This window comes from Caretta caretta, chromosome 6 (assembly GCF_965140235.1).
Source record: "Caretta caretta isolate rCarCar2 chromosome 6, rCarCar1.hap1, whole genome shotgun sequence".
NCBI lineage: Eukaryota > Metazoa > Chordata > Testudines > Cheloniidae > Caretta > Caretta caretta.
Window position 1 is genome coordinate 122,842,619 of NC_134211.1, and position 16,305 is coordinate 122,858,923.

Here is a 16,305-nt window from a genome sequence, read left to right on the forward strand (position 1 = left end):
ATCTCGCATTTAGCTGAGCTGCTGGGATTTATTTCCTTTCCCAGACCTGAAGAGCTCTTGGAAAACTCATCCCTGTCACCCAACAGAAGTTGGTCCAATAAACGATATCCCCACGCCCACCTTGTCTCTCTAATATTTAGTTGGGCTGGTGCTACCATGACTGGAGGAGCCAGGCCCATCTGCAGGTGAAATCACAGCACAGATTAACAAGACCCCACCCCACTCTTCCACTTCCTCCTCACAGGATCCACTTGGTGCTGTTCGCTTGAATATAAGTGTCAGGGACCCTTTCTCTTCTTTCAGATTTCCTTCAACTTGCCAGAGCCTTTGCTGGGCTCAGCTCCTGGGAGGTGGCCCCAGAAGAGCAGCAGCCCCAAAGAGTTGAGACCTACTGCTGCCCTGAGGAAAGGTTGGTGGTAATGGATTAGTTAAATTATCATTTTACTTTTTAAAACACATTGTCCTGCATGGTCCGAGGACGAGAGCTGTGCGGGACGGAAACACGTACGCATAAGGGCTGCTACTTGCTGTTTTTGAGAGAGAAAATTGCTCAACCCCTTCAGCAGGGGGCCAGCACCCTCCCTTTGCATCCATGTGAGTAAGGGGAAAGTGTTTTAGGATATGTCTGCACTGCAATTAGACACCTGCAGTTGGCCCATGCCAGCTGACCCAGGCTCACACTAAGGGGCTGTTTAATGGCAGTGTAGGCCCAGGCTCTAGGACACTGTGAGTGGAAGGGTCCCAGAGCCCAGGCTACAGCCTGGGCACAAACCACCATTAAAACAGCCTCAGAGCCACTGTGGGTGTCTAACTGCAGCACAGACATGCCCTGACATAAACCCAAGCCAGCCACCTTTCCTAGCTGGAACAAATGTCAATAGCACAGTGATATTTTTTGACTTGCCCCAAGGGGAGCCTGATTTCTCCTCTCCCCTTCAGCTGCTAGTCCTGAGGCTCAGGTTGGAAATGAAGGGAGTGGTTGAGATGCAGATACCTCCACTCAACAAAAACCATTGCTATAGAACAGTTCCAGGCTGCATTGCAGGAGGCAGGGCCTTCAGTGATTCCCAGCTGGACTGCTGCTTACTTTTCCTACTGGCAACTGACTGCTGCCAGAGGCTGGGTAGAATATCCCTACACCAGCAGGTCTGGTAACGGTGCATTGGGGCCCCTCTCCCCCACGATGTGTTTTGATCCAGTTGAATTGGAGCCAGTGATTCACAGCGATCCTGGTCAGTCACATCCTCAGCCTTGTGTAGGCGTATGAAAGAAGCACCCACACATATGCTTTGTTTTGTGGCAACTAGCTGTTCCCCTGCCCTGCCCCTTGCTGGAGGCATTACTTGTAGAGCGTGTATCTTTTAGAAAGAAGCTAGACCCTCCTTTCTTTGGTCCTTTTGAATGTTTTTATTCGCTGTGACTGAGGCTTGCATTCAAAATAAAGTGACTGCTACATCGCTCTGCCTGGCAAAACTCTCTCTGGAAAAGTGCTCGTGTCACATATTCGTTCCATTCCCATTGGCAAGAGGGACGCACGGGTGAACAGCTGCAGTTCTTCCTTTCTTCCCCCATGGCACGGAACTGGACAACGTCACAAGGGGAATTTGTTTTGAAAGTGTGTGTGATGCAAAAACAGGATTCTTATGGAAACTCTTCTCTCAGGCCTTCATTGTAATCCACACAGGCTAGTACACCCTCTGGATAAGTGTGCAAAATCCCCATGAAAAGGCAATTAATTACACAGATTAAAAATGTAACAGGTCACAGACTTTATGAAGTACAACTGTGAGCAGTCAGGCCTCAGGAGGATGCACTGGTGCATGGAACTGCTGTTCAGACAAGAGTAGCTATGTACCCAGCCTCATGAGACCTCCTAGGGCAGTCATGCAGCCCAGTTAATTCAGCTCCCACACCATTGGACATAGTCAAACAGCATTTAAACACCCACTGCAGAAAGCGTGATCAACCCAGCATCTTGAGCACAACCGTTGGTTGAGCCTGGCTTCTGGCAGGAACCAAGCCAGACTTGAGGGGGACCGGAATCTGATGTTCTAAAATCAGCCACCCAGTACCATTTGAGCATAGTTCTACCCAACTAAGTTTTGCAGTGGGTATGGCTGTGTCCACATTCATTCCAGTGTAGGGAGCGGTGAAAAAGCACAAGCTAAGGGTTCTTCTGAAGGGTGGGGTGAGGAATTCATTCATTAAAACTGATTTTCAAATACTGCACTAATTTGAAATAAGAACCCACTTTTTCTCTCCCTCTGAACTACACCACAGTGTGAACTATTGCCTGAAGTTTTACATCACTTTATTTCAGGGCAAATTGTACAAGAAGAGAAAGTCGGATAAGGCAGATCTAGAATGCACATTTTATTAAAGTAAAAAAAAAAAAAAAAATAAACCAGACAACATGGGTAAGGGAGACAAGAACCTTTTTATACTCTGCCTATCCAATAATAATCCTCTCTTTTGTTCATGGCTACTCTACTGTAACAAATATCTGTTCTAGTCTAATGTTAAGGTTGTCCAGTTAAATCATTTGAAGATCCTTTAACCAAGTTAACCTTTACCTATTTAGAGTTTCTTTTCAGAAACATTCATATATTATACAGGATATACAGATTTTGAAACAAGACACTTAAAAACACACACCTATAGCCGCAACACTATCATAGCTGCATTGTAGTGATTAAGTTGTTCAGCCAGCTGTAGACTCTATATGTACAATTAGTTTTTAAGAGTGTTATTTACAAAGATGGGCTAAAAGCTATCTGTCATCTAAAAGGCAAAGGCTCTTGTGTTTAAGTATGTGCAGTTTCATAGCCCTGTGAAAACACAATTATATACACTGTAAACAGCACAGAGCATGAAAATTTCCTCCTCCCAAGAGAAAGTGTATGTGCACTAATATTCCTCTTCCGCATCTGCTCCTCCTCCTCTGGTTTTCTTGTGAAGAGTGCGGTTAAAGCTGTGGCATGCAGGGACCCAATGATTGTCATGAAGACCTAATTTACACCCAGGGATGCCTTTTTGAGACTTGTGACAGCACATCCAATACCCTGGGCCATATGGTAAAGCTTGACAGTAGGGTTTGGGATGCCACCGGCACAGTGACACATCCCCTTTCACATACTTCTTCTTGCACTGCTTGCACGGATCTTCTTTGTAACGTGGATCACGGACCCAGCGGGAATCAGCTGGCCTTATGTTGTAGTATTCAATGATAAATTTGAAGTAACAACAAGTACATTTAAGAGCGACTAGACTCCTAGTGGGGAGCAATCTGAAGATCTTAACCATGATGTGGTGGGGCAGGAAGGCCATATACTGCTGAGGCTCCAAAAGCTGCTGAATTTTAAACCGAGTCTCCAAAAAGTCATGAGACACCTGCCTTTTCAAACAAGAAGTGTCAAGTACCTGCAAAGCACTTTCCATGGGAGATACTGAAAGGGCAAACGGCTCTATGGAAGCACTATTTCTCTCATACATTTTATTATCAGCAGCATCCCCAGTTTGGCCCACTTCTCCTGGCTTTTCTTTAGTACTTTTCCCTAACCCTGTGTGCTCTTGCTTGTTTTGGTGACCAGGATACAGAAAGAACAGCCTCCCTGGAAGTGGATCTTCACCAAAGCTAAAATTAGAAGGCTGCTCTTTCCTGCACCCCTTCTCGGTCTTGGTGACCAATATACTGATGGATAAAGACTCTCTCCTTGTCGGATGCAAATTCAGATTAGGAATAGATACAGGTTCTCTAGCTGAACAATCAACAGTCATACTCTCGCTCTGCATGGCATCCGAGGACAGCCCAACAGCTACTGGACATGCAGAAGGGACAGATCCCAGAGGTTCCACGATCATTTCAGAATCACCTCTGCTGCTGGGTCTCACTGAGGGTTCTTGATCATGCTTAACACTGATGTTCACCATGTGGATATCCACAGCTGCTACTGCCCCCAAGGACTGCTGACCAGAAGCAGCTCCTTCCCATAATTCATCAGCAGCCGAAGGGCCAAGCTTTGTTCTCTGTCCATCATCATCCACTGTAACGGGATCTTTTAAACTTACCTCCTGGCCAAGGACTTCGGAAGATACCTTCCCAGTGTCACACTCAGACTGCGTGCCATTCGCCAGTAACATCCGCCCTATGTTTCTCCGGAAGCTGTTGTTCCTGGATAGGCTCCCTGCTTCACGTTCGCTCTGGCGCCTCAAGCACTCAGATTCAAGCTTTGCAACCATGTCCAACACACGCACAGGCTCGTTCTGCTGCTCACCACTCCCACAGGTCCCTTTTTCAGAATGTACCTCGCAGGCCCCAGGGGCAGAGAAAGGGTCGGAAGCAGGAAGTGCACCTTTGGATTGCCCACTCAGCCTTGTAGTAGAAGCGTTCGTGCAGTTTTTGGTGCAGTCGGCCAGCAAAGCACTTGCTCTGTGTTCTAGAAAAGCTACCATCTCGATTACAGATAAGGATCGACCTGGAAATATCCCTTCACCGTTGTCATTAACGTAATGTACAGAACAGTGCTCAATGCCGCATGCAAAAGGCTCAGGCTGGGTGCATCTCCTGTTTGCCTCTCTCATCCTTTCTAACTGAATCTTTGCTTTTATAAGATCCATGGATTTCTTCCTTCGTTTAGCTGATCTTCCATCTATATCCCAGGTGCTTTTAAGTTTCATTGAGCCCATCCTATTGTTGTTGCACTGCTGGGCTGCAAAGAAGGCAATCTTTTCCTTGGTATTCCCAGGTTTCACGACAGCCCAGATATCTAACGGTCCTTCCCCCTCATCCCCCTGGTGGATTGTTGCAGTTGGGGCATTCTTCTTCTTCTCAACACTTGGGCCTTCTGCTGGAGCTTTCCCACTCATATTGCACATAGTATTAGGATAAATAATTCCCAAAGGCTTTCGAGATGGAGTCACGACCGGGGACGTAGGTAAAATGCTCAGTTTGGTGCAGTTGTTCGTATACTTTTCCTCCTGTGCTGACCTTTGATGGTTCATATGCAGGCCCCTCAGGGAATCTTGGCTTATATCTAGAGATCGCTCTTTCTTCTGTAACTTGAGGTATGGCTTTAAGTGCATGCCAGAAGCCCTAGAAAACAAAAGAAAAGGAATTATTGTAAAAGCTGCCCAGGGCTCACTTCCCCCTGAATGTGAGTGTCATAAGAATAAGGCCCACAACTGGGGACAGGAGCCACAGGAGGGGGCCAGAGCCAGGAGAGAGAGCGAGCCAGAATGGCTACAGGGGCAGCAACGATTGCAGTGTTCCCAGCCTGTGATGTCACTGCAGTTCACCCTTGGAGAACTTCCGTTAGCACCCTGTTAATGCTTTGATAAGCCCCAACGACCACAGAAAGGTTCCATTATAATTTCTCTAAAATGTCATGGCAACAGATTTGAAATATAAATATTCTCCCCAAAGCGTTTTAGGTTCCACCCAGGGTTCAGTTATTATAACGATTGATTTAGTCTAGATCCTTGATGCATTCATGGTTTAACCAAACTGTAAGCCCCTTCTCTCTCTCCCTCTTTCACCCTCCCCACCCCCCAAACTTGATATCCAGTCAAGTAGATATCCTTATCTACTGAAAAGGGGTTTTATAAAAAATGATTAAAGCTGAGTAGAGAAATTAGCAATTGTAATTATACCATTATACAAAGAAATAAAAGGAGTACTTGTGGCACCTTAGAGACTAACAAATTTATTTGAGCATAAGCTTTCGTGAGCTACGAAAGCTTATGCTCAAACAAATTTGTTAGTCTCTAAGGTGCCACAAGTACTCCTTTTCTTTTTGCGAATACAGACTTAACACGGCTGCTACTCTGAAACCTGTCCTTATACAAAGATCACACCTGATATCTAATCTGCCGATACCTCCTGTAGTCAACAATATCTCTTAATATGTTGTTAACAACCAGTTAAATGCATTTGCCTATGGAGAGATCAATGTTCTGTGCAGGATAAGCCTGAAAACAACTTACAGAAAAAAAAAACCTACACCTCTCCCCTGATACAACTCGACCCGATATAACACAAATTCGGATAGAATGTGGTAAAACAGCGCTCTGCGGGGGGGGGGGGGGGGGGGGGGCTGCGCGCTCCGACACGCTGCTTTGAGCGGCGTGTTAAGGGTGCCGGGCCGGGGCCGAGGGATTGGATGGTTTGGAGATTCTGGGGGCGAGGCAGTCAGGGGACGGGGGTGTTGGATAAGGCGTGGGAGTCCCAGGGGCCCGTCAGGGGGCGGGGGTGTGGATAGGGGTCGGGGCAGTCAGGGGACAGGGAGTGCGGGGGTTTAGTAGGGAGTGGGGTCAGTCAGGGGACAAGGAGCAGGGGGGCTTAGTTAGGGGGTGGGGTCTTGGAGGGCTGGTTAGGGGCGGGGGGTCTCTGGAGGGGGTAGTCAGGGAACAAGGAGCGGGGGGGGTTGGATGGGTCAGGGGTTCTGAGGGGTCAGTCAGGGGGCGGGAAGTGACTATTAACGGAAATGCTTGAGTCCAAAGCAAGTTCAATATAATGCAGTTTCACCTATAATGCAGTAAGATTTTTTGACCCCCGAGGACCGCATTACATCGGGGTAGAGGTGTAGATATCAAATTAAGACTTTTCTATATTTCGCATTGTTATGAACTGAGCAAGTATGAAGCTGAAGTTTTTATATTGAGAATCTAACAGCTATAAATGAGACACAGACTGAAACAGAAGTGGCATTTCTATTGCAGCAGGATCACACTCTCAGAGCCTCCTTTCCCCGTGGACATTTATACATTTGTAATTCTATTTGGGTAAAAACCTAAAGCTGCAGGAAGGCCTAGGGGGAGCACCCAGACTGCCATGGGGGAGAGGCAGGACTAATTACCAGCAGCCTTCCATCTCTGGTCTCATTGGACTGTCACACAAGCATATTACAGGAAGAGCTATAGGGTACGTTTCCATGGTAACGGATTAACATTTTTACATTGTAAAGCCTGTTTTGAAACTAGGATAATCTCTCTTCCTGTTCATTTAAATGGGAATTAAATGCCATCAAATTTATTGGGACAGCTTGCAACAAGTGACCGAAACCACTGACTAGCAAGAGCTGACAGCTACTCCAAAACCAGCATCTCTACCTTTGCCTTTCTGCTCGGAAAAGTCTCTTCAAAGCATCATGGAGCTCCATGGTGGCTGTCGTGGAATGATTTACAGATCAAATGTCCCCAGTCAATAGACAAGAGGTTTTTCTAATTGTCCGCCTACTGAATCCAACCTGGGGCCCAGCAGGCTAGTTGGGCTCTCTCCTTCTCACACACCACAGCAGAGGCTCTGTATGATACCCTCAGTTACACTTGGGCCATCCCAAGCTGGTTTTTCAACTCGGCCTATGGTAGGAACCCAGCCTCTGAGGAGAAAAGTAGAACATTCAGCAAAGAGTGTTTGCTAGAAGCTAAGATTCCTCAACTCCAGTTGCCAGCGTCAAATGCGTTGGAGCTTGGGGACAACAGTTCTAAACTGAGTCACTGCAGCAGATTGCCCAAAGCCAGGGAACTCCTTTCACAGTGCTGAGAGGGTGGCTCTGCCTTTGTTCTCCCTTTCCAGTTCGCTCACCACCTTGACCTTCATGGCAGAAGGGAAAGAAGAGTATGCAGTACCCACCAAACCTGAGATCTATGCTGTGTACACTGGGAACTGATGAACAGGAGGTCTTGATCATTGGCTAGTCCACCTTCCCAGAAGATTCACAATCTAGAGATCCAATACCACCTTCCCATCATCCCACTGCTCCCAGCCTGTGTGTGGTAGGGAGATTGCAACCTCTCGTCACATGCAGACTGTGCCATGGTCATCTCTGTGCTTGTCGCCGACTGGGTTAGTGCAATAGGCACCACTGGGCATTATACCTGAGGCCATTTGGAAGCTCCAGCTTGTGCAGGACGTGGCTGCTAAGTCTCTTCTGGGCGCAATTCAAGGCATTCACTTTGGCTCCTCTATTGGATCTAGACCACCTCTTCCTCAGTATTCCAACAGTTGTGACCGTGCCCTCGGTTTTCCTTCCAAGTTGGTTTCTGAACGACACAACCCTAAGATCTGCTTCCCTCGCCCAACTTTCCGATCAGCTGGGTCCTCTCAGGCTGCGCTCAGGAAGTAATCAGGGCGAGGTCTCTACACTCCCCGGAAGAGAGGCCTCCCAGAAAAATCCAGGCTGCTGCATGCAGAAAGTGGTGCTTGTGGTACAGTAGGTGGCACTCTTTCCTCTTCATGCTGGAACTGCGCTGCTGAAGTGCCCCCTTTCGCACTAGAAACAAAGGCAGGTTTCAGAGCAGCAGCCGTGTCAGTCTGTGTTCGCAGAAAGAAAAGAAGGACTCGCGGCACCTTAGAGACTAATTTTTACTAGAAATAAAACAACTTCTGGCCCCTTAGAACTGCAGGTCCCTTGCAGAGAGAGAGAGCGAGTGAGCGAGCGCTGCAGTTACATAGACATTTTTGCTTTTTGGAGTCCAGTAATTTGGAAGTACAAAATAAAATTCCCAGATGGAATTTCTAGTGCCAGGAAAATTTGTAAGATCGAACAGAGCCTCATTTCTCCTTTTTCACATATTTTCTGACATGCACTAAGCAGGGCAATCAGCAAAGCATCCTTCATTAAGGAGACTGCCGCTGAACATAAGGCAAGGTATTAAATTAATAAAATAGAACTGAACTAATTATTCCAACATGCTTAGCCAGCAGAATTGGTACAGCTGCTCAAGGCTATTTCTGGTTTATGGCAAGAGAAAGAGTAGAATCACAGATCATCTATTATGGATTCTTCATTTAAGTTCTCACATTTCTGCCAGTATTTAAGTTACTGGTGGGCGAGGTGGAGACTACTACTGAAGGCTGAACAGATTATATCATATATCAGAAAGTCATAGTTTACTTAAGTTTTATTGCCAGAACAATTGCCGCATTTGAATTCAGAGTTCAATTACAGTGTCTCTATCTAGAATTGCTGAAAATCCTAATAGCTTTAGACAGTGATAAGGAAGCACTGCTAATTCCATCTGACCAACAGACTGGGGGTGCCATCAGTTTATCAAACTTTTCAGCCATTGGGGAGACAGCAAGCTGCATTTTAAAAGAATTTCACAGACTTTACAGCAAAAAGTTTATTGGGGAAAAGTTCTCATCCACTGCAATGTGAAGATTAGAAAAAAGAGCTAGTTTTAGATGAACCAGCAAGCATTTTCCCCACCCCCAGAGTAACAGCACAACATGTTCAAATTCTAGAAGCTATAAAAGAAACAAGAGTCTTCTCATCAGAACTCGCTCACAATATGAACCATAGCCTAGACACCCTTTAACTCAATTCCTGCTGCACTCCAGTGCTACAGGCTAGTTACTACGGGAGCTGCAGGTAAGTTTTTTTAAACTGAGCATTTTAAAGTGAGTTAAATACAAGAGTGATTCACAAGATCGGGGTCTTACCCTTTGTGGTATTAAAGTCAATTTGTTTGCCTCTACCATGGTGCCTCAGATGTTTTATGTAGAGACAATGACATTGTAGAAGTTATCAGGTGGGAGCTGGAAGCTTTGGCACCTGGTTAATGAACAGTTAGGGCTTTGGGGCCCCCGGGAAGAACGTTACCTGGATGTTTCTTCTAAAAAGGATCAGCAGTAAAATAATTAGCTATGTTATTTAAAGTATCATTATTTTATCTTTAAACCACTGAGATAATGGGGCAGTTCACGCACCTATAAGGGTGCATCCTCACTAGGAAAAGAGGTGTTGACTCATATTAAAACTATAAACTGCCTTGTCTTCACTAGGATTTTACCAAATTATTTAACATGTGTTAGTTAACACAAGTTAAGAACACACCTTTATTCCTAGTGAAGAGAAGACCCAAGAGCTACTGTTTCAAGCTGCCTGCAGACTCAGGTAGATGTTACTGCATCAGTTTATATTTGGAAGATCATCTTTACAATGATGAAGGCTCAGAAACCAAAGAAATTGTTCACTTTCCATGAAAGCTGAGATACAGGAGCAGAAGTCTGTAGTACGGCTGGTTAGAAGTTCTCAATCTAAACTGTTTTTCTGCTCTATGGGCCAGGCTCCCCAGTCAGACTACATCCAGAATGCACCATGGCCAGGGACTCTCAGGATTCAAGAGAGGAGGCCACAGCACATGATGGGAAATTCCATCTGGCCTATAGAGAAGAACAAGCCCATGAGGCACCAAAGCAGCACTTCCAAATCAAAAAAACCTTGGCTGAATACCAAAACATTTCAATATTCACATTTCTGCCCAAACGCTGACATTTTCCACAGGAAAAGAAAATGTTTGTTGACCCGCTCTAGTCTGCAACAAGTTCCATGGCCAAGGCTGTAGACTACAAAAGGACAGAGTCTAAATGAATTGCCTGGACCAACTACTAAACATGACCATGGGCAAAGTAACTTCGCCTTCCTGTGCCTCAGTTTCTTCATCGGCAAAATGGGGATAATGATCCAGAGCTCCTTTGTAAAGCACTTGGAAAGTTACAGATGAAGAATGCAGTGCAAGAGCTAGTTATTATTAAAATACATTTTGGTTCTGGACAACCACTTGTAAGCGTTGGTAGCCCCCAAAATCTTTTGGCCCCGATTCTCAGCCCAGAGTCTGTCACCTTTGCACGGCTCAGGCAGGGCAAAGCAGCCTAAAAGCTGCTCTACATGCATTTCAAAGAACCCTGTGCCATAGAGCAACCTCTGGGTGGCATAAAGTCAGCATATTTGGCTCTATACACCCACTACCCTTCCCCCCGTGTGACATGGGGTGGGAGCAAGCAGGGCTGGATACAATGCATTCTTACCAATCACCACAGAGACAACAGCCTCCCCCCCCCACCCCCCCCCCACCCCCCGGGGAGTCAGTGGGAGTTCTGCCCAACTTAGACTACAAGATTTGGCTGTAGGTCAATAACAGACTGATGGAGCGTCCCGTCCCGTTCCCGCCCCCCCCCCCCCGTCAAGAAAGATAGGACACAGAATTTGTTTATGTTTCACATGCACACAGGTATGAGAAGCTGAAAGCTGGCTATTTGCCCCCAGGGCCAGGAAGGTTACAAGATTTCAACATCTTTAAAAAGGAGAAATGCTTTTTATATTATTAAGCTTGAATTCAGCGCTCTATTTTGTCATTTGCATTTTCTTTACTGGTTTCAGAGTCACAGCCGTGTTAGTCTGTATTCGCAAAAAGAAAAGGAGTACTTGTGGCACCTTAGAGACTAACCAATTTATCTGAGCATGAGCTTTCGTGAGCTACAGCTCACTTCATCAGATGTATACCGTGGAAACTGCAGCAGACTTTATGCTCATGCTCAAATAAATTGGTTAGTCTCTAAGGTGCCACAAGTACTCCTTTTCATTTTCTTTACTGCATCAGTAGGAGTTGTTCTCAGTCTTGCAATAGCAACACAGATGCTCTCAATTGCCTTGTAAGCAGTAATGTTTGAAAAATAAGGGCACAACTGAACTTAGAGAAACAGGTGTCCACTTGAAGCAAAATTTAAGTTTGTACTAATCTAATTATTTACTCTCTAGGCAGACGGACCACCCTACTGATTACTGGTATTTCTGCTAGCTTTTTTAAGCTCACTGCATATTTCAAATCCTACTACAGCAATCCACTCTCCAATTATATTTTTATTTTGAAGCCATATCTCCATAAAGTTACAGCTGTTGCTACAAAAAAAAAAAAAACCCAAAGGCTTCTCCGAGGACATAAGCAGCAGTAACAATGTAGCTGCTGTTATCTAATTAAAAAAATATTAAGGGACAATTGTGCCCCACAGTGATTAGAACTACTGTTAATATTTCACTTAAAGGCAAAGGTTCTCCAAAGCAAGGGTTTTATCTAAGAGTTTGACTGGCACACAAAGCAGGGAATTAAGCGGTAGGCCTACATGTGTTAACCATTCATGGCCCAACTGGAGTCTGTTTGTACCGTTTGACTTGATGGAATGTCGAAGATGTGGAATTCAGTGGTTCCCTGTGGAGGCCAGCTCTGTAGGAAGTCTTCATAATAACGATCTCCCCACCTAAGGCACACTGTCACAGCCAATCCATCTTTGTTTACACGCAGGGCTCCCGCAACTGCTTTTCTTGCCCCACACAGCGTTTCACTATCTCTCTGCCACCTAGAAACTGGGGAAACAAAACAGATATACAAACGATACTGTTAGAACACAGCCTAGTCAGGGCAGGGACTCTTCCTATTTTAGGTGTAGAAACAGGACTCAATACAATGGCGCTATGATCCTGATCAGGGTCTCTGGGCACTGCTAGGATATATCACCTCCACCAACCATCCACTTGCTTGAAAAGCCAAGGTTTGATTCTACCTGTGGCTGCAACAACACTAAGCATGCTTTACATCTTCAAAGACCTTTGCAAACACCACACATGCTCCGTTATGCTTTCTGCCTAATGGCACTGCATAGAGGTATGGTTTTCAAGGCTGAAATTAAAATGTTGAAGCAGTAAAATCATCAAGACTGCCAGAAAATGATGCTAGCTTTCCAAGCTGGGTGACATACTGGATTTCAAAAAGTACAAACACATACTGCCAGGCTGCCTCAGAACTTAGTGGAAATTGTCCTCTGTTAACACCACATACAGATAAGAGAGCAAATTAGCCAGAACAAGGCTGCTATGGAGTATCTCCAATCTGTACTTTGTTGTTCTTGCAGCAGACACTATTAGCACTGCATTAACATTTGGATAGTAACAACAGCCACCTTTAAAACTGAAACCTAAAAGGAAAAAGTGAACCAGCACATGAGACCTGGAAAAACTCATGCATTAAAATGTGAGCTGCCAACAGCTTGTTCTACAGCGCATTGTTTGCTTCCTCTCTAGAGGACAATGTGCAGTGACGCCATAGTGAAGGAATGCCATTTTTCCAAGCTAACTGTAACTCCGTGACCCAGAAGATTTACCATTTATTGTAGAAAGAAAAGGAGTACTTGTGGCACCTTAGAGACTAACCAATTTATTTGAGCATAAGCTTTCGTGAGCTTCAGCGAAAGCTTATGCTCAAATAAACTGGTTAGTCTCTAAGGTGCCACAAGTACTCCTTTTCTTTTTGCGAATACAGACGAACACGGCTGTTACTCTGAAATCTGTCATTTATTGTAGCAGGTTGTTCTATCCATGACAACAGCTTTGCACAGCACTCTTCCTGCTGCCCCTTTCTTACAACGAAATCTTGGTAACATAGACAAGCAGAATCTCCTGGCAGGAGGAGGAACTTGCTAAAGCCAAGTGTTTACTGAAATCAAAAATTCTGCAGCCAGGGAGCATAGCACAATCTGTTAGCAGGTGCCTGCCTGCCAAAAAGAAAGCCTTGCCCATCAAAAAGCAACTCTCTCTTCATAGGTCTATGAATGGCTCCCCTAATCAATACTTTGCTGATGTTGATTACACCTTCTCAGCAACTCCACCCACAGCCTCACTAACACAGTTTTCCTTGAGGGGGAGAGTAAATCTGACCATGACTCATTGAAAAACTAATTAAGGTCAACTTTCCTGCAAAGAGAAGGCAAGCTGCATTCGGATACAAGTCTATGGTGGAAATTAAGAGTGGCAGCTATTTCACAGGTTTCAGAGTAATAAACTGGTTAGTCTCTAAGGTGCCACAAGTACTCCTTTTCTTTTAGTTATTTCACACCCCCTTTGGAGGTGGGAAGGCAGGTCAATCAACTGCCCATATATGACTAAGCAGGAGCCTAAAAATAAAAAAGTTTACTCTGTAATCTTGCAGTCTTCACAGCGGGGAAAAAAAAAAATCAATGCTGCATATTCCTGGCACACACAAGTTCCTTGACAAATTGGAGAACAAAAAAACACATTGAATGATAGAGCTGGTGGGGGGAATTAGAGAATTTCTGACTGACTCTATAGAACACAGAACAAGCATTTAGGTGGCTTTGAACTCACACAACAAGAATGAAAGCTTCTTACTAGAACACAAGTTCATTAGCACAGTCACAACCTAATCTGTGTGTGTGACAAAGACCTATTTGCAAACGTAAAATTGCAGCACAGAATATAATCTGTACTATAAACCACTCCCAATAAATGGTATTTTAAAAAAGAAAAATTTCTGGCCATGATAAATGTGTGAGTAACTTGTGAGTTTCTATCAAGAATTTACACCTGGAATCTTAACAGGGAGTTAAACCAAAAAAGTTACATAAAGGTCTTTACTTATATTCTGCCTCACCAGCGCCCAATGGGAGCACTTAGGTCCTAATTTTCACCCAGGCTTTGGTGTCGCTTCCCTTTTTGGGCTCATCCACACTGGGATTTCAGACCCAGTAGGAGCTGTCACATGTAGACATGAAGTACTACATTGGTGTGCATATAATGGCAATTGTGGCATTTTAAAAATGCCAGATACCTTGTGCATGGGTTAAAGTAACATACTGAAAAACATTTCTGTAAGCATTGTGCATGTTATTTAAGTCCATTGTGCTAGGGTAACTCCAATAAAAATATTTTAAATGCTTCTGAGCAAGCTAATATTCATAAACTAGCATGCACAGATACCATCTCCAAATCCTACCTGTAACCATACCCATACGGTACAAAGTCACACCAAAAAACCTAACAAACCAAAGCGCTCTAACTGGCGAGTGAGGCCAAACACAAGCTCCCTGGGGGTAAGTTAAAATAGCTCATTCAGAATACTGCAGAAAGGAGGAAAAAATTTAACTGCACCCAGAATTGCATTAAAATAGTCAAGGGCAAATTCACATGGCATTTTGGAACAGGCTAAAAGTGGAGGTACACCAAAGAGAGAAGTGTGTTAGGGGAGGGGCAAGAAAAACAGAGCTGAGAGACTTGTCATCAGTAATTCGTCAGAGAAAGGTGTTATTAAATGTTACTATATGGATAGCTATTGCACCCAGTATAAGACAGTTAAGGATATCCTATGTGGCATGCAACCATGATCCCACAGGTTTCACAGTGGTAGCTGTGTTAGTCTGTAACAGCAAAAACGAGGAATCTTTGTGGCACCTTAGAGACTAACATTTATTTGGGCCTAAGCTTTCGTGAGTTAGAACCCACTTCATCAGATGCATGTTGTAGAAAATACAGGAGCACGTATAAATACATGAAAAGATGGGAGTTGCCTTACCAAGTGTGAGGTCAGTCTAACGAGACAATTCAATTAACAGCAGGATACTAAGAGAGGAAAAATAACTTTTGTAGTGGTAATGAGAGTGGCCCATTTCAAACAGTTGACAAGAAGGTGTGAGTAGCAGTAGGGGGAAATGAGTATGGGGGAAATTAGGTTTAGGTTTTGTAATGACCCAACCACTCCCAGTCTTTATTCAGGCCTAATTTGATGGTGTCCAGTTTGCAAATTAATTCCAGTTCCGCAGTTTCATGTTGGAGTCCGTTTTTGAAGTTTTTTTTGTTGAAGAATTGCCACTTTTAGGTCTGTTATTGAGTGACCAGGGAGGTTGAAGTGTTCTCCTACTGGTTTTTGAATGTTATAATTCCTGATGTCAGATCTGTGTCCATTTATTCTTTTGCATAGAGACTGTCCGGTATGGCCAATGTACATGGCAGAGGGGCATTGCTGGCACACGATGGCATATATCACATTGGTAGATGTGCAGGTGAACGAGCTCCTGATGGTGTGGCTGATGTGGTTAGGTCCTATGATGGTGTCCCTTAGTCCCCCTCTAGTGGCTGGTCCACATAAAGGGGTTCATTAGATTGCTAATGTCTCCAACTTCATAGACCCACTTCTTCAGCTCAAGCAGTAGAGGTTTATGTTTTAGATCCAGATGTCCAGGATTCAGTCCCAGATATGCTCACCACAACTCTATCACGGCTCTAGAATGCTACTCTTGGAGAAGACATTCCCACCAGGAAGTATTCCAGTTTTCACCCTTGATTACTTTTTGATAATTAACGGAATACAAAGCTGTACGGAAAACAGAAAAGAGAACCAGCAGCCTCATCCAGTTCTTCTTCTTTGCATTCCCCTTCCAGATAAGCACTGGGAAGGAATTCAGCCCCTCACTGTATGAATAGGCACATTTCTCCTTTAAGGCAATGGCTGGCAGGCAGCTCAACCTGTACTGCAAACTTCAGTATCCTATTATCAGATTTCTGTATTGCTGCCACAGTTTGTGAAAACTGATATCCTAACTCAGATGAGGGCAAATGCAGAGCCAAGTCTCTTAATTTGGGCAATGAGATACAGTACTATTTGAGCTCCGGAGGTATCACAGTAGCTAGGCCTTTTCTGGCATGGACTTTAAAGGAAGTCTCAGCTTTACACCGTAGC

The 16,305-nt window shown here is 44.6% G+C and overlaps 1 protein-coding gene across 11 annotated transcripts in view; it reads right to left on the minus strand.

Annotated features, from left to right (window-relative positions):
* Window positions 1-2,360: 2,360 nt before the first annotated feature.
* FBXO34 (F-box protein 34) overlaps window positions 2,361-16,305 on the minus strand; it is a 66,975-nt gene continuing 53,030 nt past the window's right edge. For 10 of the 11 annotated variants that reach the window (XM_048852431.2, XM_048852434.2, XM_048852433.2 and 7 more), the window contains 2 exons: window positions 11,944-12,143; window positions 2,361-5,092 (listed from right to left, as the gene is read on the minus strand). In XM_048852431.2, coding sequence (XP_048708388.1) covers window positions 2,908-5,092; window positions 11,944-12,020 — 2,262 coding nt within the window. In that variant the 5' untranslated portion in view covers window positions 12,021-12,143 and the 3' untranslated portion in view covers window positions 2,361-2,907. The remainder of the gene's footprint in view (window positions 5,093-11,943; window positions 12,144-16,305) is intronic. The other variant, XM_048852440.2, reaches the window with a different exon arrangement.